This window comes from Zea mays, chromosome 1, assembly GCF_902167145.1.
Source record: "Zea mays cultivar B73 chromosome 1, Zm-B73-REFERENCE-NAM-5.0, whole genome shotgun sequence".
NCBI lineage: Eukaryota > Viridiplantae > Streptophyta > Magnoliopsida > Poales > Poaceae > Zea > Zea mays.
This window is the reverse complement of record NC_050096.1, coordinates 249468282-249492688: the sequence shown is the minus strand read 5'-3', so window position 1 is coordinate 249492688 and position 24407 is coordinate 249468282. Positions and strand designations below refer to the sequence as shown.

The window sequence follows — 24407 nt, the reverse complement described above, 5'->3', positions numbered from 1 at the left end:
TTGTGAAGTGGTATAGATTTTTGCCTTATACAAATTATCATTACAACATTCAATGTTATTATAATGTTACAATAATAGTTAGTTTCTAAGTTTATACTTAATTATTTGTTACATTGTGTCTCAAAACCGATGGTGACAGGTCAACAGTATGATCGAGATCATCTGAGTTTATGATCGTGAGATTCGTAATATTTTCACATTTTGGGCATGAGACCTATAGAATTATTTGCAATCAGAAACAAGTCGCACAAAGACCCGATGGTCCCCATATGAGACCCGATGTGTATGTAGTATGTACCATGGCCAAATCAGCACAAACGTTTACCACGACAGCACAAACATTCCACAAATTCAGTGTGCACGTGCGTCAATCTTATATTCTTTGTTTAAGAGCATCTTCACTATTTCCTAAAAAAAAGACTCTCTGAACTCAGATTTAGCAAGTTGGCAAATGTATACCAAGAGCAAAATCAAACTTAGTCTCAAACAGTTCTCAATTCTTAGGTTGTTAAATATTTTTAAATTATGCTAACTCCGCTTTTTAGTTATTACTTGCAACTTTAAATTTAGTTTCATTTGAATGATAAAATTTCATAAGCATTGTTCCTCTCATAATTAATTTTTTCATTCTATATGAATCACAATTCATTGTTTTCCTATAAATTATTGGATAGATCATCTTTAAACTTGCCATCAAACAAGGATGATGAATTCATTTTTTTTTCAATAGCTCAAATATTCAAAGCGTGTCACTTGTACACGAGTACGAACTCGATGGTGAACAAATAATTTTACGATGTAATTTTACGGTGTAATTGACGGGCAAAATAGGATATTGAGAGTTCACAAGAGGCCCCCCAAGTCTAGAGAGTAAATAGGAATATTTACGAAGTTCGTATATTTGAAACCTATTTAAAAAACGGTTAGAGGATGATTTTTTATTAGTAACACCCTAAATTAATTCTCGAGAATTTTGGGAACTAGTGGAGATGAAGGTTCTACAAATTCATGTTGCTCTGCAAGTTACAATCCAAGGTGCAAAACACAATGAAGCAAATGCAACCGCCAATGAGATGACAATCTACAAGTTTTCATGATTCTGTCGGCACTGCCATGTGGTGGTCTCCATGCAGCAAAGCCCTGCAAACCCGGGATCCTCCTCACCTTGATCAATGGTGTCTATGCCGATCTTTTTCACGAGATGAATGCGAACTGTAGTAGTCAACTCGGTCTGAAATCGTAACACGAAAGCAACATAAGAGACACAAGTCCTGAATAGAACAGCTCACGGGCATCATTAGAGCCTGCTGCAAAAAATATAACATACCGTGTGATGGATGGCGCCTTGATTTCTCCTTGTCTGAGTGTCCTGCGTTCAAGATACAATGAGTCATCTGAGACTGAGAATACTAGGAGACTTTGAACACTCCCTCGAGTCACAAGTGATGTTTTGGACATTTGCAGTCTTCAAAATGTGAACTTGACTACTACATTTTGTTATAAAATGTCTATAAACAAGCAACTGTACACTTTTTATAAAACTACATTTTCAAAGTACTACGATCATTCCATTCTCAAATATGCAACCAAACTTTAAATATGCTGAGTTAAGAAAACCCTAAATGCTTCTTATTTTTTGACTGGAGAGGGAGTAACATAACTGAAAATCTGATTGGTTCTCAGCGATACCTGAACTTCTATCCCTAGAGCGACGTCTCCGATCCCTCTCGCGATCAGAGTCACGACCCCTGCTATCATGATCAGAATCCCTACCCCTAGCATCACGTTCCCGCCCTCTTGATCTCTCTCTTTCTCTTTCTCTTTCTCGACTCCAGTCAACACCAGAATCAGACTTCTCAATTTTTGAGTTCACCACCAGGTTTTCTTTTCCATCAAATTCAGCAGGCAAGTGTCTACCTTCGTCATCACTTTTTTCCTTCACCCTATTCGGTATAGTCTTAGCCACTGAATCCTTCTCCTGGTTAGAACTTGAGGGTATAGGGGTACCCTTATCGCTAGCAACAGCCCTTGCTGGACTTTCCTGAAGATAAATGCAAATAAAATCAGTTCTCATTCCTTAAAAATAACTCTACGAGACTCAGTATGATTATTTTGGATGGTATTTTTACTAACCTTTAAAGCCTGTGGATCAGAGATTCTCTTAACAGTAAAGGAATCATATTCTTTATACACTGGAATGTATTGAGCCTTGGGCAGGCTGTAGAGGTGAGCAAGAACACTGCAAACTTCCTGAATTCCTGCTTCATCAGCATCAAAGACAGTCCACCACGGAGGATCTTCAGGAAGGGGAACCCGGTGTCTCCTAGCTGCAGCATACACAACTCCACATGCTACTACTTCACTCTTAAATCGCACACACAGAGTTGTCCTTAAGCTGATATACAAAACATATATGGAGTGTATGTTAGTACTTAGTACAAACATTAACCGTAAAAAGAAAACACAAGAAGCCTATCTAATAATATGGAAGATGCGCAAGCTCCAGGGTCATTGACCACATTCAAAGCCCCCCCCCCCCCCCCCCCCCCCCAAACTTTGTGTATAGGATCCAAGAATCTGAGGTTAGTGAGGCATTGAAAAGGATAAAATGGGATAAGGCAATGAGCCCTGGTGATATTTTTTTTCTCGAACGCGCAGGAAAAATGTGCATCATTGTATTAAGAAGCGAAAAAAGGGTTCAAAATGGACCAATACAGAAAAAAGGCACCTCATGGTGGCCAAAAACAAAAATAAAAAAAAACAATCCAATCACTAGGACAGACATCTAACAACTACCGCCCAGGAATGGGGCAAGTCAAGAGGGCCAGGTTCTTGGCACTAGCAAGCCCCCAAAGATCCTTCTCTTCCTCAACTTTCCGAAGTGTTGCGCTAAGTTAGGAGGGTTTTTGTCAAAGACACACCCATTCCTATGGTTCCAAAGTGTCTGTAACCCAAGGCTAATCAAGGAATTAAAGCCTTTCTTAGCAATACCATGCAGCTGATCACTACTTCTTTGCCACCAATGCATGGTGCAGCCTTCACCAACCTGGGGAGCAAGAGCCTGAAGGTTTATTTGTGCAAGTAAGTGATACCAGAAGGTTCTAGCAAACACATAGCCCACAAGAAGGTGATCAATTACTATATAATAGAGCTGGAAGCAAAACTGGCCTCCCAGCGTGTCCACGTCACCGTTTTAATTCTCAGTCATCCGATCCTATGTGAACCGTCATGAAGCATCCTCCACATACCGGCTACAGGAACAGGGAGACCAGACGCCTACATGTCCTTGACCAGATGCAACGTGAAACTTCCAGAATCAGCAACCTACATGACGCGCACGCGCACCTGCTAAGCTCCTCCACGCTCCTCTCCGCCCCTTCCTCCCTCCCCATCCAGCTCCACCGCTCGGTGCTTACGGCACACCCACACTCTGGCGCCCATGGCGTCCCCGCTCGTCTCGTGCCCGCACCTCATCCAGCGCCCAGCCCTTGCCACCACGCTCGACTCTCCTACCCGCGCTCGCCTCGAGGTTGGGGCCAAGGCCATAGGCGGGCACTCTCGTGCGCAGGCTGTGATGGACTTGGACGCCCACTACATGGGGGCATGCGTGGAGCTGGCGCACAATGCAAGGCGGCCGACCACACCAGCCCCAGCCCAATAGGAGAAGGATTCCATCCCAAAGTCGGCCAACCTGAGGTAGCATGTCTTCCACTCTCGTTGTTTCAATATTTCCTTCGAATGCTTATATTCTCACAAAGGGAAAAAGGTTGTTTGGTGACCGTCATTATTCAAGAGTTTATCAATTGTTTTTCGTAGCAAAAACCACTTCTGTAATATTTTAGTTGCTATAACTTTTTAGCTAGCCAAACATTCGACACCAAGCACATTACTCATGAAATGCCAACTCTAATGCTCTATGCCTCTATGCAATTATGGAAAGTAAACACTTTTTTTGTTTGCACAGATCAATATGGCATGTGCTTATAGTATATGGAGATCATTGCTCTGTATTTTAGCTATGTTGTGTGCGTGTAGACAAAAAAAGTGCAAATGATTGTTTAACCATCCTATGAATGAACAAATAATAAATAACATCATTCAAGTAAAAGAAAAAATGACTACATAATTATATGTACCTATTGATTTATCTTCACATTGAATACAAAATCCCATGATTTATCTCCACATCGACGTATTTCCTCATGCATGTATTCTCATATATACTTTGTGCTAAAATTATCTATTCACCTCCTATTCACCTTACATGGATAAGTATATATGTAGACAGTAAAAACAGATTTAAAGACTCGCATGGGATGCGAGCAATTTGTTTAGGTATTGTTGACTTCCAGTATTATCTGGCTTTTGAGATGTTTCTTTTCTCATGGTGAATGATGATTGATCGTTATATATGTTTGTATGGTTGTTGCAGTTTTTTTTTGTCAAGTTTTACCATGGGTTTCTGGTAATGCACACTCAAAAGATACATTTTAACATTAAATTGAAGTATGTGCTTCTAGCAGCAGTATTCGTAGAATGTTCTTCAAAGAAGACATGAGTAGCATGGGAAAATGTTATACCTAAGTATACCTGTAATTGGTGTGTGATTCTGACTTTTGCTTGGGTAGTGGGTAGTTGGGTGCCTATTGGGTGTATAAATTTGGCTATTTATGCGTGTACATATATTTTTTCTGTTGTCAAAGGCAATGAAGATTACACTTTCTTAGAACACAATAAAACTGTTTATTTTAGATGAAATTGGTTATCCAAATTCAACTAATAGATCTACCCAGTTATTCTATCTTTTATATTCTTATATAGCTTGCACTATTTATGAAATGCTTGCTTAGAAAGATATAATACTCTTACCACTTATTTTACTAAATGTTTTCTATCGCGTGCAGGGCGTGCACAAGTTACTAGTTGTTTCAGATTCTTGATCACAAAAAGGACAGTGAGCCCGGTGACTGAGCCCTCTTTTCTGAAGCCGATCTGCAGTCCAACATCTTCCCAGCGCAGCCAGCCAAAGAAAAAAATTGCACTTTGGGGGAGACCAAGATTTCCAAATTCTTTCCCAATGTTCAAATTGGGTTGATCCAATAAAGAATCCTTCATATGCTGCTTTGGCAGAATATTTGCCATTTGCCGCCAATCTGAAAAAAAATGTCTATCTTCTTGATCTGGATGCAAGGAAACCGCCTCCAGAGCTCACAAAGGTCCAGGAAATTAGCCAGAACACCCACTGTCAAAGCACCGCTGATATCCATCAGCCACTCTATCTTCTTGATCTGTTCTGCAGTTTCTGGTACGCTTAGGAACAACAGCAAAAAGACGAGGGGCAAGGTCTTCAATTTTCTTCCCATGTAACCACCGATCCTGCCAAAATAAAGTGGAAGAGCCATTCCCGATATCAGTGATCATGGCTGTGGAGAAAAAAAGATCTCACTTTGTCAGGGAACTGCATAGGCAGAAAATTCCAAGGTTTGTCAGGGGAGATTTTGGCCAACCACAACCATCACATCCTCAAAGCCCAGCCAAGTTCTTTGAAACTAGTAATACCAAGACCACCAAGCTCAAGTGGCCTACAGACTCTGCCATAAGCCACTAAACAATGACCACCTCTCACGTCCTTTCTACCCCGCGAGAGGAAACCTTTTCTGATTCTATCAATAGCTTTAAGTGCTCCAAGGGGAAGATCCAATGCCATGGCAAGGTAAGTAAGCATCCCCGTCATCACCACTTGCACCTGAACTCTTCTCCCAGCCCTCGTCATTAAATTAGCTTTCCAAGCAGGTAACTGATCAGCAATTCTATCAATCAGAGGCTGCGCTTGATTCCTTGTTAGTTTCTTCAAGGTAAGTGGCAATCCAAGATACTTACAAGGGAAGGAGGAAATTTCACAAGGTAGATGTTCTTGCAGAATTGACAGCTCTTCCTCACCACATCTTATGGGAAACACATGACTTTTCTGCACATTGGTTTTTAGACCTGAAGCTTCACCAAACACCTTTAGAATGTTAAGAGCCATCTGGATATCATTTTCTCTTGGCTACAGGAACATCACCACGTCATCGGCATAAAGAGATATTCTATGTGGCAACGGTCTGGGGGACAAGGGCTGCAATAATCCTTCATCCTCAGCTTTAGAAACTAGAAATCCCAAAACATCCATCACCAAGATAAGTAACATAGGGGGCAGAGGGTCACCCTATCTCAGTCCCCTTCTAAGCTGTATTCTTGACCCTGGAATTCCATTAAGAAGGATCTGTGTGGATGAAGTGGCCAGCAGCCCACTCAAAATGTCTCTCCAAATCTGTCCAAAACCCAATTTCTGAAGGACCTCTAATAGAAAAGACCAAGAGACAGTGTCAAAGGCCTTGGTAATATCAAGTTTAAGTGCGATCCTTGTTCATCTTTGCTGATGAAGTAGCCTGGCAGTTTGCTGAACTAGCATAAAATTGTCTTGAATAAATCTGCCCTTAATAAAAGCAGTCCGCCTATGTTGATTGGAAGACTTCCTTGAGTCGTTTCAACATAGCCGGTCCCAAGCCCGGTAAAGGAGGAGGGTTGTGTTAGGTCCGGCAAACCAACGTAAAAACCAGCCAAATCTTATGTAGATGAAACCACAAAGAAAATCGTTGGGGCGTAACCCTCTTAGCGACGCGCCATATCGGAACCCGGGTATGGTGTTAAATGAGCAAGGGCCGGGCCGTCACCCCTTAAGTGACGCGCCGTCTCTTGATCTGGAGCCGGTGATAAGTGAGCAAGGATCGGGTCGTCGCATCCTTAGTGGCGCGCTACATCGGCGCCCGGGTGTAGTGGAAAATGAGCAAGGGTCTTTGCATCTTCCTCGGCGGGTGCGAAGGGTAAGGAAGCTAGTCGAGCCAACTAGGGTCCGTGTAGGTAGTTGGAACGTAGGTTCCTTAACAGGTAAGTTACGAGAAATAGTTGACGTTGCGGTGAGGAGACGAGTAAATATTTTATGCGTTCAAGAGACCAAGTGGAAAGGACAGAAGGCGAAGGAAGTGGAAGGTACAGGCTTCAAGTTGTGGTACACGGGGACTGCAACAAACAAGAATGGAGTAGGCGTCTTGATCGACAAGAGCCTTAAAGATGGGGTAGTAGATGTTAAGAGGGTAGGAGATAGAATCATCCTAGTCAAGCTGGTCATTGGGGACTTGGTTCTCAATGTTATCAGCGCGTATGCTCCTCAAGTAGGCCTTAATGAGAACTCAAAGAGGGAGTTCTGGGAAGGCCTGGAGGACATGGTTAGTAGTGTGCCAGTTGGCGAGAAGCTCTTCATAGGAGGAGATCTCAATGGCCATGTGGGTACATCTAGCACCAGTTTCGAGGGTGTGCATGGAGGCTTCGGCTTTGGGACTAGGAATCAAGAAGGAGAGGAAATCCTGAACTTTGCCCTAGCCTATGACATGTTTATAGCAAACACCTTCTTTAGGAAGAGGACATCCCACCTGGTGACCTTCAGTAGTGGCCAACACACTAGCCAGATTGATTTCGTCCTCTTGAGAAAAGAGGACAGGCATGCCTGCTTAGATTGCAAGGTTATACCTGGAGAGTGTGTGGTATCCCAACATAAGCTTGTCGTTGCTGACTTCCGTTTTAAGATTCGTTTACAACGGAATAAGCATAACAAGGTCACTAGAACAAAGTGGTGGAAGCTTAAAGGGGATGTGGCCCAAACTTTCAAGGAGAGAATTATCGAGGAGGGCCCTTGGGCAGAAGAGGGAGACACAAATATCATGTGGAGGAAGATGGCGGTGTGCATCCGAAAGATAGCTTCAGAAGAGTTTGGGTTGAGTCAAGGAAACAGAAAGGAAGTTAAAGACACTTGGTGGTGGAACGAAGATGTCCAAAAGGCTATCAAGGAGAAGAAAGATTGCTACAAACGCTTACATCATGACAAGTGTGCGGAAAACATAGAGAAGTATAGGATAGCGAAGAAGTCTGCAAAGCGAGCGGTTAGTAGAGCCCGGGGTCAAGCCTTTGACAACCTTTATCAACGGTTGGACACAAAGCAGGGAGAAAAGGATATCTATAGGATGGCCAAGATTCGTGAAAGGAAGACAAGGGATGTCAACCAAGTCAAATGCATCAAGGATGAAGCAAACCAACTATTAGTGAAGAATGAAGAGATCAAGAACAGATGGAAGGAGTACTTCAACAAATTGTTCAATGGAGGGAATGAGAGTTCTACAATAGAATTGGACGAACCATTCGATGACAACAACAGGGGTTTTGTACGAAGGATACAAGAATATGAAGTTAAGGAGGCGCTAAAAAGGATGAAGGTAGGAAAGGCGATGGGCCCTGATGGTATCCCTATCGAGGTATGGAGATGCCTTAGAGACATAGCGATAGTATGGCTGACTAAGCTTTTCAACACCATCTTTCGGACAAACAGAATGCCCGACGAGTGGCGGCGGAGTACATTAGTACCAATCTTCAAGAACAAAGGAGATGTTCAAAGTTGTACTAATTACCGTGGAATTAAGCTCATGAGCCATACAATGAAGCTATGGGAGAGAGTCATTGAACACCGCCTGCGAAAGATGACGTGCGTGACCCAAAATCAGTTTGGTTTCATGCCCGGGAGATCAACTATGGAGGCCATTTTCCTACTAAGACAACTTATGGAGAGATTCAGAGAACAAAAGAAAGACCTGCATATGGTCTTTATAGACTTGGAGAAGGCTTATGACAAAGTACCTAGGAGTGTAATGTGGTGGGCCTTGGAAAAACACAAAGTAGCAACAAAGTACATTAATCTTATTAAAGATATGTACACTAATGTTGTGACAAGTGTCCGAACAAGTGATGGGGACACCGATGACTTTCCAATTAACATAGGACTACATCAAGGGTCGGCTTTGAGCCCTTATCTTTTCGCTTTGGTAATAGATGAGGTCACAAGGGACATACAAGGAGATATACCGTGGTGTATGCTTTTTGCCGATGATGTGGTACTTATTGAGGAGAGTAGGAGTGGTGTTTCACAAAAGTTGGAATTGTGGAGGCAGACGTTGGAAGCAAAAGGTTTTAGGCTTAGTAGGTCTAAAACGGAGTATATGAAGTGTGATTTCAGTGCCATGGGGTATGAAGATGGCGATGTTAGTCTTGATGGGCAAGTGGTACCCAAAAAAGACACTTTTCGTTACTTAGGATCAATGCTTCAGAAGGATGGAGACATCGATGAGGATGTCAGTCATAGAATTAAAGCTGGATGGTTGAAGTGGCGGCAAGCGGCGGGTGTCTTATGCGACCCCCGGGTGCCACACAAACTAAAAGGCAAATTCTACAGGACAGCAATCCGGCCGGCTATGTTGTATGGAGCAGAATGTTGGCCCACTAAAAGACGACATGTCCAACAACTATGCGTGGCAGAGATGCGTATGTTGCGCTGGATATGTGGCCACACAAGGAGAGACCGAGTCCGGAATGATGATATACGAGAGAGGGTAGGAGTGGCGCCAATTGAGGAGAAGCTTATGCAACATCGTTTGAGATGGTTTGGACATATCCAACGAAGATCTGAGGAGGCACCAGTGCATATTGGAATAATTAGGCGTCCCGAGAATGTGAAGAGAGGTAGAGGTCGACCAACCTTGACATGGACAGAGGCTGTGAAGAGGGACCTGAAGGAGTGGAATATTGATAAAGAGCTCGCCGTGGATAGGAAGGGGTGGAAGTGTGCAATTCACGTGCCAGAACCTTGATTTATAGTTTCGCTTTTCCTCTTTAATCGTTTGACCTTTTCTTGTGCCCATTTAGATCTTGCTGGTTCTTGTGGGTTTTATCTCTTTTATGTGTTTCCCCGTTTTGTCGTTTTTCGGTTCTCCTTTGCCTTTGTTTCCCTTTTTTTCTTTGGGGGTTGAGCTCTGAGGTTTTCATATGGGGTTTCATCTCTAGCCTACCCCAACGTGCTTGGGACAAAAAGGCTTTGTTGTTGTTGTTGTTGTAAATCTGCCCTTAATAAAAGCAATTTGCAGCATTGAGACCATTCCCTGCAGCTTTTGAGTAAGTCTGAAAGCCATCAACTTGGTGATAATTTTTGCAATGCTGTGAACTAGGCTAATAGTGCGAAAATCCTTCACTTCCTCAGCACCCTCCTTCTTAGGGATAAGGGTGACAAGTGCTGAATTAAACCTATGAAAACCAGCAAACTTCCTGCTCCAAACTGCAGATATAACTGCCATCACATCTTCCTTGATAATTGGCCAACATGCTTTATAGAACCTGCCAGTAAAGCCATCTGACCCAGGAGCCTTATCAGAAGGCAATTGTTTAATTATTTCCCATACCTCCTTTTCAGTAAATGGTGAGTCCAACTCTTCTAAACTGTGGCTAGGCAGCCCCAGATAATCTAGATCAATAGAAAGCGACCTTTCCACCTTGCTGCCCAAGAGTCTAGTGTAGTAGTCATCCACAAGCATGGCCTTCTCATCATCATCAGTGAAGGTTTGATTGTCAGAAATCAGCCTAGCCACAAAGTTTTTCTTTTTCCTATACCTGACATGCATGTGGATTGTGGAATAGTTTGGTATTGGCATCCCCATCCTTCAACCAACTGATTCTGGATCTGACCCGGGCAATGGTGCGTTTAAGAGAGGATAAGACAAGAGAATGATTTTTGAGCCCTTTCCTAAGCCAATCTTCCATTGGTGATAATGGCCTTAGATCCTGAGCAATCTCCAACTGGTGGAGAATTTCCCTTGCTAAAGCAAGTTGGGAAGCCACATGTCCCACCTTTTTATCACTCCAACCTTGAAGTGCTCTTGCTGTCGCCTTTAACTTCAACTCAAGTGTCAAAAAAGGGCAGCTTTGAATATTGACAGAGGACCAAGCATCCTGCACAGCACTCTGAAAACCATCCAGTTTTGGCCAAAAAGGTCAAAGTGAAACCTTCTTTTGCCTGAACTCCTGCTCCTCAGGCCAAAAATAAGAGGGCAATGATCTGAATCCTCAGAGGAAGCACTCTGGAGTAGATTGCTGGGGAACAAGGCCTCCCAATCAGCAGTACAGAGCACCCTATCCAACCTGACCAAGGTGGGTGACAATTGATTGTTGGACCAAGTGTATTTGCAGCCAACCAAGGGGATGTCAATAAGGCTTATGTCATTGATGAACTTTCTGAACCAGCCCATCATGGCCCTATTCAAATTTTCATTATTTTTATCCTCCATCTTATAAATCAGGTTGAAATCACCTGTCAACACCCATGGACCATGACAATCATTTCTGATTTGTCTAAGCTCCTGCCGAAACAAGATTTTGTTTTCACTACTTTGTGGTCCATAAACACCGGTCAACCACCAGGATGGCCCATTAGATTTCTGAAATTGCACAGATATACTATAGGAATCAACTCTACTCAGCCCAGTCACTTGAAGATGTTGTTTCCAGGCAAGGAGAATTCCACCACTGGCGCCCCTAGAAGTAAGGACAGAAACTGCTCAAAATCAGCCCCCAAGATGAACATCACATTTCCCCTAGAAAGGTTCTGCATTTTGGTCTCTTGAAGACAAACAATATCAGCTCCACAAGCTTCAACAAAAGAACGAACAGAGCTCTGTCTTGATGCCGAGTTAAGGCCCCCGACATTCCAAACAAAAATTTTCTTTGGATCCATAACAGCAACAAGCAAAAGAAACAACTAAAAAGAGATACTTAGCAAGCTGAAACAGCTGCACTACTCAGCCCTAATTTCAGTTCCTCTGGCATTGTCCAACCAAACAAGGTAGCCAGTGCTTCAACATGAGCCAAAGGAAGGTTTTCACTAAACACTTTCGCATAATCTTCTTTTGCTTGCTGAGTCACTCCTGCTTCACCAATTACTTTCAGAGCCTTCATGGCCATCTTCGTGGACCGTAGACAGAGTTCTTGTTTGTCAAATTCCACCCCAACTCCTGCAATGCAACGGCTGCGACAAGGGGTGGCAGCAAGAGCATGTTTACACCTCTTCGTGGAGAGTTCTGCGGGATCAGAGAGGATGCCAGCGACCTTCTTAGCGAGCTTGGAGAAAAACTCAGTTTGGGCAGTAGTTAAGGAGGTTGCATCTGATCTCTGGGATGTTTCAAGATCTTCCTGAGCAATGTTAATAGTTTCAGCCTGATGATGTATGTCAACCATCTCTGTACAAACAACAGTGACCTTCAAGTTGTGCCCTCCTGAAACTTCCACTGCCGCAAGAGCGGTATCAGGAACAATCCCTCCATTCTTCTCGCCCAATTGCCTTTTTCGTGTGAAATCTTCGTCTTGTGTACACTACTAGGTCTGGGTGTGGGGGCTCAGGAATCCCCCACATGTGGTGTTTGTAAGTGTGCGGACTTAGGCAAAAAATCTTCGTCAACTTCATTTTCCAAACAGCTGAACTGGCACAGATTCTCAACATCACTGGGTGATGGAGTCAAAGGCAGATCAGTTGTACTGAGAGGAGGCAGTTCAACTTCAAAGGACTCCAAGATGGGAGAAACAGCCGAAGAATCATCTAACTGAGAAGTTTGCACCAGCAGAGTTGCATCATCATGGGGGACACCAGCAAAAGAGGTACCAAAGATGCCCGCACAAACCATATCAGCTGGCTCATGCTGACAGGGAACCTGAGTGGACAGCAAAATCTCCGGAGCTTCAACATTCGCCTGGGGAAGCAGCAAGTCTTCAATAGGGGTATTGCAGCGCCGAATCTTGGGGACCCATGCAAATCCTTCCTCCTTTGGAAAGGGGGAGCTTTTTCGTGGGTTTCACATGGCAAGTTGCGGCGATGATATCACAATTGAGATCAGGAGATGCCTTAGAAACATAGCTATAGTACGGGTAACTAAGTTGTTCGACCATATCTTCTAGTCGAACAAGATGTCTGATGAGTGGAGAAGTATATTTGTACCAATTTACAAGAGAAAGACAGGTATTCAAAGTTGTATTAATTACCAAGAAATTAAGTTGATGAACCATACTATGAAGCTATGGTACAGGGTTATTGAGCATTGTCTCAAAGAAATACCGAGGTTCTCTATGAACTAATTGGTTTCATGTCCGAAAGGTCAACCATGGAAGTCATTTTCTTAATAAGACAAGTGATGAAGTCGTATAGGGACTGAAAGAAAGACTTACACATGGTTTTCATTGACTTGAAGGCCTATGATAAAATACCAAGGAATGTTATATGGTGGTCTTTGGACAAACATAAAAGTTTCAACGATACGTTGGACTCATTAAAGACATGTACAACAATGTTATGACTAATGTTCAAACAAGTGATGGTGACAAAGATGACTTCCCGATTAGAATAGGACTACATCAAGGATCAACTTTGAGCCCTTACCTTTTTGCCTTGGTGATGAATGAGGTCACAAGGGACATACAAGGGCATTATCCCTTGGGGTATACTCTTTGCGAACGATGTAGTGCTAATAGATGAAAGCTAGACAGGAGTAAATAGAAACTAGAGTTGTGGCAAGGGACTCTAGAATCCAAAGGTTTTAGACTCGGTGGAACTAAAACCAATTATATTTGTTCAGCTTAAAAGTTGTCAGATTTAAGCCACAAGGGGAAAGTCCATAAGTAATGAGAGTAATCATCCAAAATAACAAGATAGTATTTGTGACCGGAAACACCGATAACAGGGGACGTCCAAATATCGCAGTGTATTAACTGAAAAGGCTTGGTGGCCCTAGAAGTAGAAGCATGAAAAGGAAGACGAACATGATTGCCTAACTGACAGGCATTGACATAAAGTATTTCTCGATTTGAATAGAGTTGCAAGATGAAGAGGACCAATACATTAGATTCTATTTTTTTCTCCTCCTATGCCAAATATTGAATCGATGTCATAAAACCAACCTTCTGCTCTAGCAAATCAGAGTCAGAGGTAGAAGATATGAGAGGCGTGGATAAAGCAAATCTTCATTAGTTAGTTATTTTACCACTTCCATGTTTCCATCAAGTATATTTTGGGATCAATGGTGGGATTTATATGTATCAAATAAAAATATGCATGTATGCCTTAGTTTTATGAGTATTTGACCTGGTGCAAGTGGTACACGGACTTAGTGGCCTTAGGCGTGCAAATTGACCACCTCGGCCACTGTAGTATTGTAGGCCCATTAGAGATAGGGCTAGGGATAAGATTAGATATCTTGCTTAAGCATCAAGTAAGCCTCTCTATATAAGTATATAAGGAGAGGAGATATATCGATCAAGTCAATCAAGAAGAATATCAATCTATTAGGGTAATCCATTTCTATCCCTGCCCTTGTGGTGCAGCTAACATTGCATTTAACTCAAGAATATTCATACCGAGCTCATGTATCAAAATCACAATCAACTTAAAGTGAAACATGCAAAAATGTTATTTCCTACATGCCCCAAAAAATATAGAATAAGCAGATCACATTACAGTCCATAACTGCAACAACAATTTTAGTTGCAACAAAATTCATATTCTCATAATGTGGAATCAGAAGTACCTATCATTGGCAAGGTTCCATGCCTCTTGAGTAAGCTCGGGAGGGGCTTCAAGTGTTGCAAGGTAGTTTGATATGAACTTATGGGGGTGCTCGACATGGCAAATAAACCCCATCTCCTTCAACAGATGTCGTTCTGTCCGTATCAGGTCACGCCTCAGTTCTGAATATTTCTGTAGCAAATGTTAGAGTCACACAGTTGGTTCAACATACCATCAGATACTTCTACCAACTATATACTAAGATACACGAACAGAAAATGAGAAACCCAACAGTAGCAATGATTCTAACTTCTTAATGGTATAAAGTCAAGGCAAATAGTATGCAGAGGTTTTACAAGAAAGAAACTGAAATTATGTTGTGTTGAAAAAAATATACCTTTGAAAAGACATCTAAGAATTCAATTGGCAAGTTCTCTCTCCTACATTCCATTCTATGGAAGACAAATATAATATGCTTTGATTTCCTGGGACTCTCCTCCAACTTCCCTGCCAGCCAAACACAACTAGCAGCAACTCTCTGCAAGCATAAATAAAAAGGACTGTTAGTTCCACTTAGAAAAGACTAAGAATAGCTCAATTGCAGATAAAGATATTTACCTTTGCACTAAATCGAACAAATGATTTTTTGCAGTAAAAGCGATGGAACAATACTTGTGCCGTGGCCATCACTGCTTGTGGTCTTTGTTGGTCAAGAATACACAAAATAGATATTTTTTACAAGAATTATCTATTTGTTAGTAAAATAATTATCAATAACACTGAAACATTGAATATCATGAAGAATTGGTATGCCAATCATTGTGATAAATCTCAATTTGTCCATAATGCAGATAGAGTTTTTTTTTGCTTCAGCATATCATTCATAATGAGACAAACCATACCTAATAGATGTACATAATCGATAATTGTCCATCTCCCTATCATTCCACCCAACAAAAAGTGCACATTGCAGAGTTGGTTCATAACAACATCATAATGACTTCAGAAGGTAACTCTACAACTAAAACAACCTCTGGAGAAAGAAACCCAAAGGCAGCAAAATTCTTCATGTCACAACTCACAAGTTACCACGTGCCACCAACAATTCCTTAATCCTTAATTAAGAAAGAAACCTACTGTTACTTATCTGCTACAGTAGGTTAGCCAGACAATTCGAAAACCCATAACAGTGCAGAACCCACACACATGCTGAACAAAATACCCTAATCCTAAGCGTAATCAATGGAACTACTACAAAAAGAAAGCATGTAACCTAGAAATCACACTGGAGAGAACTTGATTAATAGTAAGTCGTCAGACGTAAACTAATTAACAAAACCCTAGGAAACTTGAGAAGCCCCTAAATGGCTTAATGACAGGATTTGGACATAGGAAGCTGGATTAGAGAGAGGAACTGCAGGAAAGAGGATACAGCCTGAGGAGGATGCCGCTCTCCTGGATGAGGTCGCAGCCATAGACGCGGAGCACAGTCTCAGTGGCCTCGTCGATCCCATCCTTCCGTGATGGTGAGTTGCGCAGCTGCTCCTCCGTCAGGTAGAACGTGTCAATCGCGGTGTATATCATCCTCTACTAGGGTGGTCTCGCCGAAAAAGGTAGTCCTAGTAAAAAAAAATATATGCAATATGGTAAAATAAAAAATTGGTATGCATGACTATAAATTAACCAAATTGATCCGATTATGTTCGATTCTATGACAAGAAATTTCATTCAATTCTATGCTCCGATTTCATGCACAAGAACAAATCCCTAACCAATAATAATGAATCACATACCAATTTCGCATATACACAATCAATAAGCCCAAATTTACAGTCCAGTGCTCACTGTCAAACCCTAGGGTATGAGATTTCAGATTTGGGAAAGCTCAAAACTTCAAAAGCTGGCTCACCGATACAGGGGCGCTGGCGCGCTGCTCTGCAGCTTGGCGCCACCCGGAGGCCGACTTCGGCGGTTGCGCAGCCTGATCGGTGCCTCGGCACCCCAACGGCTGTGCTGCACAGCCTCCGCAACGGGCGGCGGCGGGCGGGTGGCGTGGTACCGCCGCTCCGCGCTCGGGCGGCTCGGCCTCGGTGCTTGGGGCTGGCGGCGCTCGCGCTGGTGATGTCCTCCGGGTCTGTTATGGCCCGTGGCCGCCGGCTCGGGACGCCGGGACGTGAGCACGGAGATACGCCGTCGCCGGTGATGGTCGACGCATGAATACCAGGTAAGTGGTGTTCTGTTATTCGATAATAATCCTCGATTCTCTTCGATTACAGCTTACTGGACCAGCCCAATTAAGGCTCCCGCCTGATTACAACGCACACGCCACTATGGCCCAACGGTCCACTCCAACTCACACAGATTAGACACTCTAACCCACATTCAGCTACACTTCCTCGTTTGGCACACATCGCTCAGCTGACCATCCTTAAGTCCCATATAAATACGTATTGAGATATTTATTTAAATATAATTATTATTTAGATCCTCTTCTTCGAACTCTTTAGAGTGACAGCTTTATCTCTCGAGGTCTTTGTTTCTGCTTAATATTTGTTCAATGCTTCGAGAGCATCTGTAACATCTCAAAACCATTAACTAAAATAATGTATTTAGATTATTAGTGTTAATTATGGTAAAGAATTTTTCTTTCAAGTGTTTAATCTTATTTAACTTTCGAAAAAAAATTTGATTGCTCATAATTGTTTGATGATTGTTTTTATAAAATTCTTTTATACGAAAACTCAACTAATTAATATGAGAACTTTGGTTAAAAATAAATTTTTAATAATAAATATTGTTGGTATAATTATTGTGAACTTTTAGAGATATTTAAAAAAATATATTTATTTATAAATAATGAATAATAAAAAGAATTTCGAAAAGAAAAAAAAAGAAAAAAACTAACGTGAGGTGGCTGGTCTCCTGGCCGAATCCTGGCCCATCCCGTGCCCTCCACTCTTTCCTATCCTTCGTCTTACACATGGCCCCTCCCTATCTTGTCTATATGGCACTTGGGCTCCACATGTAAGGTTCCTATCATTTCTCCTCTTCCTTATTTCTCACGGACATAGGAACATAGCCGGGCCGTCCGGTCCGGCCCCGATGAAGCACGGCTCGTTTTGGGCTAGGCACGGTTAGAAAACTGGGTCGGGTCTTCTAAGTCTGCGAGCTCGATTCCTTGTCCGAGCCCGGCCTGTAGCGGGCCTAAACGGGCCGGGCCGGGCCGGCCCGTTTAGCACGAAAAAAGCGGGCCAAAAGCGGACCGAACGGGCCGAAAAGCATGTTTTAGTGCAAAAAAACGGGCTCAGCGTGCTTAGAGGTAAACGGGTCGTGCCGGGCTAGCCCATCGTACCTAGTTTCTTGTCCGAGCCCGGCCCGCTTATTCGTGTCGTGCCGGCCCGGACCCACATAGAACCGGGTCGTGCCGTGCTCGGACCGGGCCCAAACAGCGGGCTTCGTGCCGGGCTCGCGGGCCTCGTGCTTATTGGTCATCTATAGCCGCCCTATCTGTTGGATGCTCGTCGCCGCACCGTTTCGTCTCCACGCAGTACCGCGACCTCATCTCCCCAAGTGGACTTTGGCCTGGCCTCCTCGCCCCCCGCCCTCTCGCATCCGGAAACCGTCGTGTCTTTCCCTCTCCCCTCCCTCACTCTTCTCTGGTAACGGCAGCACCATTATTGACGTTAATGGTGCAACGACCTCCATTTCTCTCCCTGGCGCTCCCTCTGCTTTCCCCTCTCTATAAATAACGAGCTCAGGCCTCGTGGAGCCAGTGCTTGGCCGCCCCAACCTCTCCACGCGCTCTCTTCTCTCTCGCCATGAAACTCGTCGTTGCAGCCTCTGGTCGCCATCGCCGGAACCTTGCTCGTCGCCGGAGCCTAGAGCTGCTCGCCGTCAAGGACAGCCGGTGACCTTGACGCTGTGCCCGCGTCGACCCCTGCTCCTGCTCGCCGAACACTCGCCAGCCCCTCCCCTGCTCATCGTCGAGCCCAACGCAATTTCTCTCCTCCCTTCATTTGTCGATGAGCTGCTGCGAACGCAAGAACTAGAGATAGAAGATGACCAATTTTCATTTTTTGGCCACTGGTCTTTTGTAATTTATGCCCACACTTTCTGCAGCAATACAAATGTATTTAGAAGGGGGGAATTTGCTATTTTGTCACTCTCAGGTTTAGACTTCTCTATTTTACCACCAAGCTCATAAATCATAAACATAAATGGTCACACAAGTCATAGACAGAGGGTCACATAATAGCAGAGAGCCCACGTTAGAAGGGCTAAAATAGCAATTTTTTCATTTAGGAAGGGGTCCTAGATTCTTATTTTCTACCCCTTCAATTCTACGAATAATTAAATATGTGTCTCTATAGTAGTGTGTTCATAATAAAACGGGTATTTCAAACAGAAATAAGTTAAATATTGTTTTGTTAGCTTCATAATTATGTGCTAATAATTTTAATGTAGATATTTTAATGCTTTTCATTATGTATTTTAAATAACGTTTGATAAAGGTGCTTAGAAATAGTTTTCTAAATAAGAAAATAAAAAAAAGTAGACTCACTATTCTTGGTTAAAACTAGTAGAAAGGCAATTATTTAATTATCTTGCTCTCAAATTATTGTTTAGTTTTATATTTAATTTTTTCACCCATAAAACTTATACTTAGTGGTAATAAATAGAGATTTAGACTATTCATCTGAAAGTGTTGAAACAGTTGAACTAGTGATCGTGGCAACCATAGTTTAAATAGTAGTTTAAAATTAGTTATCTAATGGTCCTTAGATTATGTGTCTCTTAAATATTATTATGGCGTGATGTAGATTTGTATATGAAAAGTTAAAAAAAATAACCCATGGGCTTTCCGATAAAAATAATTAATTATTTAATTAATCTAGCTCCCTAGAGTTTGGTTTAGCGCTACATCTATATTAATATAAATGAATTTATATAATACGTACTTTCATAGTCAATTTGTCATATAGTTTTCACTAGTGAATTCTCGAAACAAAAATTAGTATTTTATGTCATAGCAAATGAGATGGACGTCGATGTGAGTAGACTTATATTACAGTTACAAATCAAGTTCTATTTTAGACGTCTTCCTTTTATAAGTGTGATTTGTATTGTGTACGATTATTTGTGTAATGGTGTATGTTTATTTATTGGTGTACGTTTTTTTTGTATGTACGATGTACGAATCTATATTAGAAGCTGATTTCGTGGTAGAAGACCAAAATACGTTTGAGGAACACCCGCAAGACACTTTTGAGCAAGGCAACTGGATTCTCCCTCTGCATTTCTGTTCGTACCCAAATAATACATATAATAATGTTTGCTTTTGAATATTTGCATAACTTGATGGGTTTTTGTCTAAATAGGATTACTTAGAAATACCAACCATAAAGCTATGCTTAGTATTTATGCTATTGCTAAATTTTATTACTGTGATGTCACTCTTTGAAGATATTATTGTTCCAAAAATGAAATGTATATTATTGTTTTTAATCTAATGATTAAATAATATCAAAGTTTATTAAACGAAACATGGAGTGACCACCCAGGATAACAGTGCAACCATAAGTGCTATCATGGCTTTGGTAATTAGCTTAATTTGCTTAGTACTTAGCAACCTTTCCTGAAAGATGGGCAAGAGGGGGAGTGGATGATGGTGGCAGCTCATGTTAACATGGGGACGTAGTCTTGGCTAAGCTGCCTCGCCTAGAGGGCCTCCACACCGACTTAGAAATCTTAGAGGGTTGTTTTGTACTAAGTGTATTTTGTGAAAACCTCATAATGGATCCCTAGCCATTCACCTCGGCAGTGTTTACGGATCCGTACAACCTAGGCTAGATGGGATACATGGCTTGTGGGTAAAGTTGTACCACCTCTGCAGAGTGTAAAACTGATATGTCAGTCATGCTCACGGTTAAGAGCAACCTGGACCCTCACATGATAATTGAACTTAAAGATGGAAAATAAATCCTGATCCGATGATTCACAAATGGTTTGCTTAAGTGGTTTCACTTAAGTGTTTTTGAGGTATAATCATGTACTTATGTTTAATTGGAAATTTTGGGATACACTTACAATTAGTAAGTTAGGCGTTGTTAATAAAATATTGACCAACTAAAATGCTTATCGCTTAACCATAGCTTACCTTGTTAAACTCGCATTAGTCCTCCCATTTGCTGAGCCCTAACCATAAGTGAGCTCACCCCTTGCTAATATTTTGATCAGTGGGTGATGAAGAAGACTTTGCAGATGATCTCGACGAGTATTAAGTCTAACGATGCGCCAGTCACCTTCTTGTGGAAGAGTGTCCATGTTTAATTCTGTTGTACTTTGATAATGATACTTTTTAAGATACTATGGTCTGGATGATGTAATAAAGTTACTCTACTCTCTTTACGCCTTTATTACATTGTCTTTTGATATATTACACTTGTAACGTCAACATATGTGTGGAAAATAGATCCTGGCATATATATGCTATGCATTTGGTTTTGCCCCAAAACTGGGTGTGACAGCATTGACACGATCCCCATTGAGGAGGTCTTTTGATGTTAGTTCGTCAATGTCTAGGATGGCCTTGGAGTTTGTTCGAGGTGAGCCATGCTTGAGCCCGTGTGGAGTCATTGCCTCTGATCCGTACATCAGCCTGAATGGAGTGAATCCGGTGGCACGAGACTCGGTTGTGTTAAGTGGCCAAATAGCTTCAGGTAATTGTTCGGCCCACTTGCCCTTTTTGTCTTCTAAAAGTCTCTTTTTTATTGCAGTGAAGATTTTACCATTTGCGTGCTCTACTACCCGTTAGATTGTGGGTGGTAGACTGACGCAAAGACTGCCTACATACCGATGGAAGTACATAATTCCCTGAAATCTTGGTTGTCAAATTGTTTTCCATTGTCTATCATCAACTCGGAGGGGACTCCAAAGTGACAGACAATGTTCTGCCAGAAGAACTTCTGTGATGTCTTCATTGTGATCGTTGATACAACTCATGCTTCGATCCACTTGGTGAAATATTCTACTGCAACGAAAGCAAATTTGAGGTTAACTTGCGTAGTAGCTAATGGTCCGACGATATCAAGGCCCCATCGTTGTAGCGACCAGGTGTGGGCGATAAGCTTTGTGAACTACGAGGGGGCACCCGTTCTAGGTGAGAATTTTTGGCACGCTTCGCACAAGTGGACCACTCGGTTTGCTACGCACATGATTGCAGGCCAGTAGAAACCTTGGTGCGTGACCTTAGCGGTGAGGGCTCTGGGTCCTAAATGTGATCTACATGTTCCTCTGTGGACTTCTCGAAGGAGTTCAATGCCTCGATCGCTGTAATGCATTTGAGCATAGGTTAACTTATTCCTTGTTTGTATAGTTGCCCATCAATCAATAGGAAAATGCACCCGGGCCATTTAGCTCAATAGGTTTTGGTGTTTGATGATCAACATAACATGTGGACTAATGTATTTCCTAAAGTGTTTGTGTGTTGTAGTTCATAGGATGCGAAGTGGATTGGACTGAGGCTCTGAGGATGCAACACATCAAAGAAGACATTATAAGACCCATAGAAAACATTACAAAGTCATATTGAAGACACTTTATACATGCTAAGAGTACAACACATCAAGAAGTAGAAGTGAGATACAAAGCTGCAAAACAAAAGTAAAGTTGACAAAGTTGAGAGGAAGGGCTGACTGAATTGAAAGTGTTTCACAAAATCAAATCTACTCAAACTGACATGGCTTCAACTCTGAGATGTATATAATTTCATAAGCTTTCCAAAAAGTACAAGATCATCGAAATCGGAGTTCAGAGCTAAAAGTTATGGCCAAAATACGACAAGCGAGTATGGGTTGTCCGGTGCACACCGGACCGTCCAGTGCGCCATCTTCGGAAGCTCCAACGGCTACCTTTAACGGCTAGAACACGTGGCATGTCTGGTGCACCACTGGACAGTCCGGTGCACCTGTCCGTTGCGCCGCAGAAAGCTGCAGAATTGCTTTCCAACGGCTATATTTGAGTTGGGGCCTATATATATTTCACCCAACCTGTCATTTGGAGGTGTGGGAGCCCAAGAGACATACCAAGGCACATAGTTCACATTTCCAAGACCTCATCACCCAAGTTCTTAATAGAATCACTCAGTGATTAGCGTAGGTGCTTTGTGAAGTGCTTAGGTTAGTTAGATCGCTCTAGCACTTGCTCTAGGTGAATCCTAGTTAGTTGAGTGAGTTTAGATAAACCACACAACCCCTCAGCTCTTGTGTGAGCTGTTGTAATTGTACCGAGTGGGGCGAGAGTGTTGCGAGACCGTGACAACCGCGTTTGTGTCACGGCCGCCACCGTGTACCGGAGGGAACGAGGCCCGTGACATTTTCAGCCGGAAACTCGATAGTAGAGACAGTGGGGAGCGTCCGAGAGGAGCCGGAAGCGGAGCACCACTTGCACGTGGAGAAGGCCCATGGCTCTCTACAAAGTTACTCGACCAAGGTGCTTGGCCCTCGCGTGGGCTTCCCTTTGTGTAGGGGCACCAACGAGGATTAGTTGGGACCTTGCGTGGTTCCGGATACCTCGGTAAAAATACATGCGTCATCCACAAGAGTTTGTATCTCTACCTTGCTCTTTAAGCTTCCGCATTTATATTAAGCATTTAAGTTTCAATCTTGTCTTTATACTTATATAGTGTAGATTGAAACTTAGCCATTGCGGTAGAGATAGCAACACTTAGACAAAACCTAGTCTACACATTCTAGTTTGATTATTTACATAGGTTTTGCTCTAAGGATTTATGTATGGCCTAGTTTAGTGAAAGTTTTAGAAGTCCTAATTCACCCCCCTGTTAGGCATCACCTGTTTCCTTCAATTGGTATCAGAGCCTGGTTTGGCTCATTTGAAACACTTTAGCTTCACCGCTAAAAGAGTCGACGCTTTTCAGAGGAAGGGATGGATACCCATAGGCCACCACACTTTGATGACACTAACTTCCCATATTTTATAGTGCTAGAATGGCTTGTTACCTAGACGCTGTTGATCTAGGTGTTTGGAGAGTCACTCGTGACGGGATGAAACTCCCCAAGAATCCCGAGAAAACCACCACAAGTGAGGAAAAAGAAATTCATTTAAATGCTAGAGCCAAAAATTGCTTGTACGAATCTCTTAACATGGATATTTTTAATCAAGTGTTTACATTGAAAACTGCTAATGAGATTTGGCTAAAATTGCATGAGCTCCATGACGACACATTCAATGTCCGTGAGCAAAAACATTGCCTAGTCTTAAATGAGTATAATCCTTTTGCTATGAAAGATAATAAGCTTGTTAGATATATGTATTCTCGTTTAAACCTAATCATCAATGAGCTCAATTCTATTGGCATAAATAAGCTAGGTATGCGGACATTGTGAGGAAGATTATCTCCTTGCTACCAAAACAAAGATATGGGAGCATCATCACTATTCTTCACAACATGGAGGACTTGAGTACAATGACCCCGACAATTGTGATTGGGAAAATCGCGGCTTTTGAAATATCGCGAAAAATGTGTCAGGGAGAGGAGCCAACTTCTTCAAGGCTATATGGTTTTGCATGTGATGAAAGGAAGGGTAAAAAGAAGGCTCCCACTCTAAGTTCCTCAAGTGAAGAAGAGTAAGAAGAAGAAAGTGATGATGGTAAAGATAATCAACCATCAACATCATCCTCCGAGGACGAAAAAACAATCTGACGCGTCGGAAAGGTAATGGGGATGATCCGCAAGATTAATCTAATGGGTGTGCCCCTGCAGGTAGATGATCTTCTCTTTAACATTGACAAGAAAAAGCAAAGAAAGAGAGGATGCTTCGCATGGGGGAGAAGGGCCATTTCAGAGACAACTGTCCAACTATGGCTGAACCCAAAAAGGAGAGGAGCAAAGGCAAGGCGCTAACAAGTGTCAAAACTTGGGATGATT

General features: G+C 42.4%; 1 protein-coding gene across 3 annotated transcripts; it reads right to left on the bottom strand.

The window, feature by feature from the left end:
* Window positions 1-883: 883 nt before the first annotated feature.
* On the bottom strand, window positions 884-16877 carry LOC100382239 (uncharacterized). 3 transcript variants are annotated; one of them, XM_008645648.3, is made up of 9 exons: window positions 16371-16877; window positions 15894-16080; window positions 15080-15161; window positions 14859-14999; window positions 14484-14653; window positions 2134-2395; window positions 1690-2041; window positions 1328-1369; window positions 884-1231 (listed from the first exon to the last, which is right to left on the bottom strand). In XM_008645648.3, exons 2-9 carry the CDS (start codon window positions 16043-16045, stop codon window positions 1170-1172), a joined length of 1263 nt encoding a protein of 420 aa, XP_008643870.1. In that variant the 5' UTR covers window positions 16046-16080; window positions 16371-16877; the 3' UTR covers window positions 884-1169. The 3 variants fall into 3 exon arrangements, with proteins under 3 accessions (XP_008643870.1, XP_008643875.1, NP_001168464.1); XM_008645653.4 differs by having other exon boundaries at window positions 1328-1360; window positions 1662-2041; window positions 16371-16873; NM_001174993.1 differs by having other exon boundaries at window positions 960-1231; window positions 1328-1360; window positions 16371-16663.
* Between the last annotated feature and the right edge of the window lie 7530 nt (window positions 16878-24407).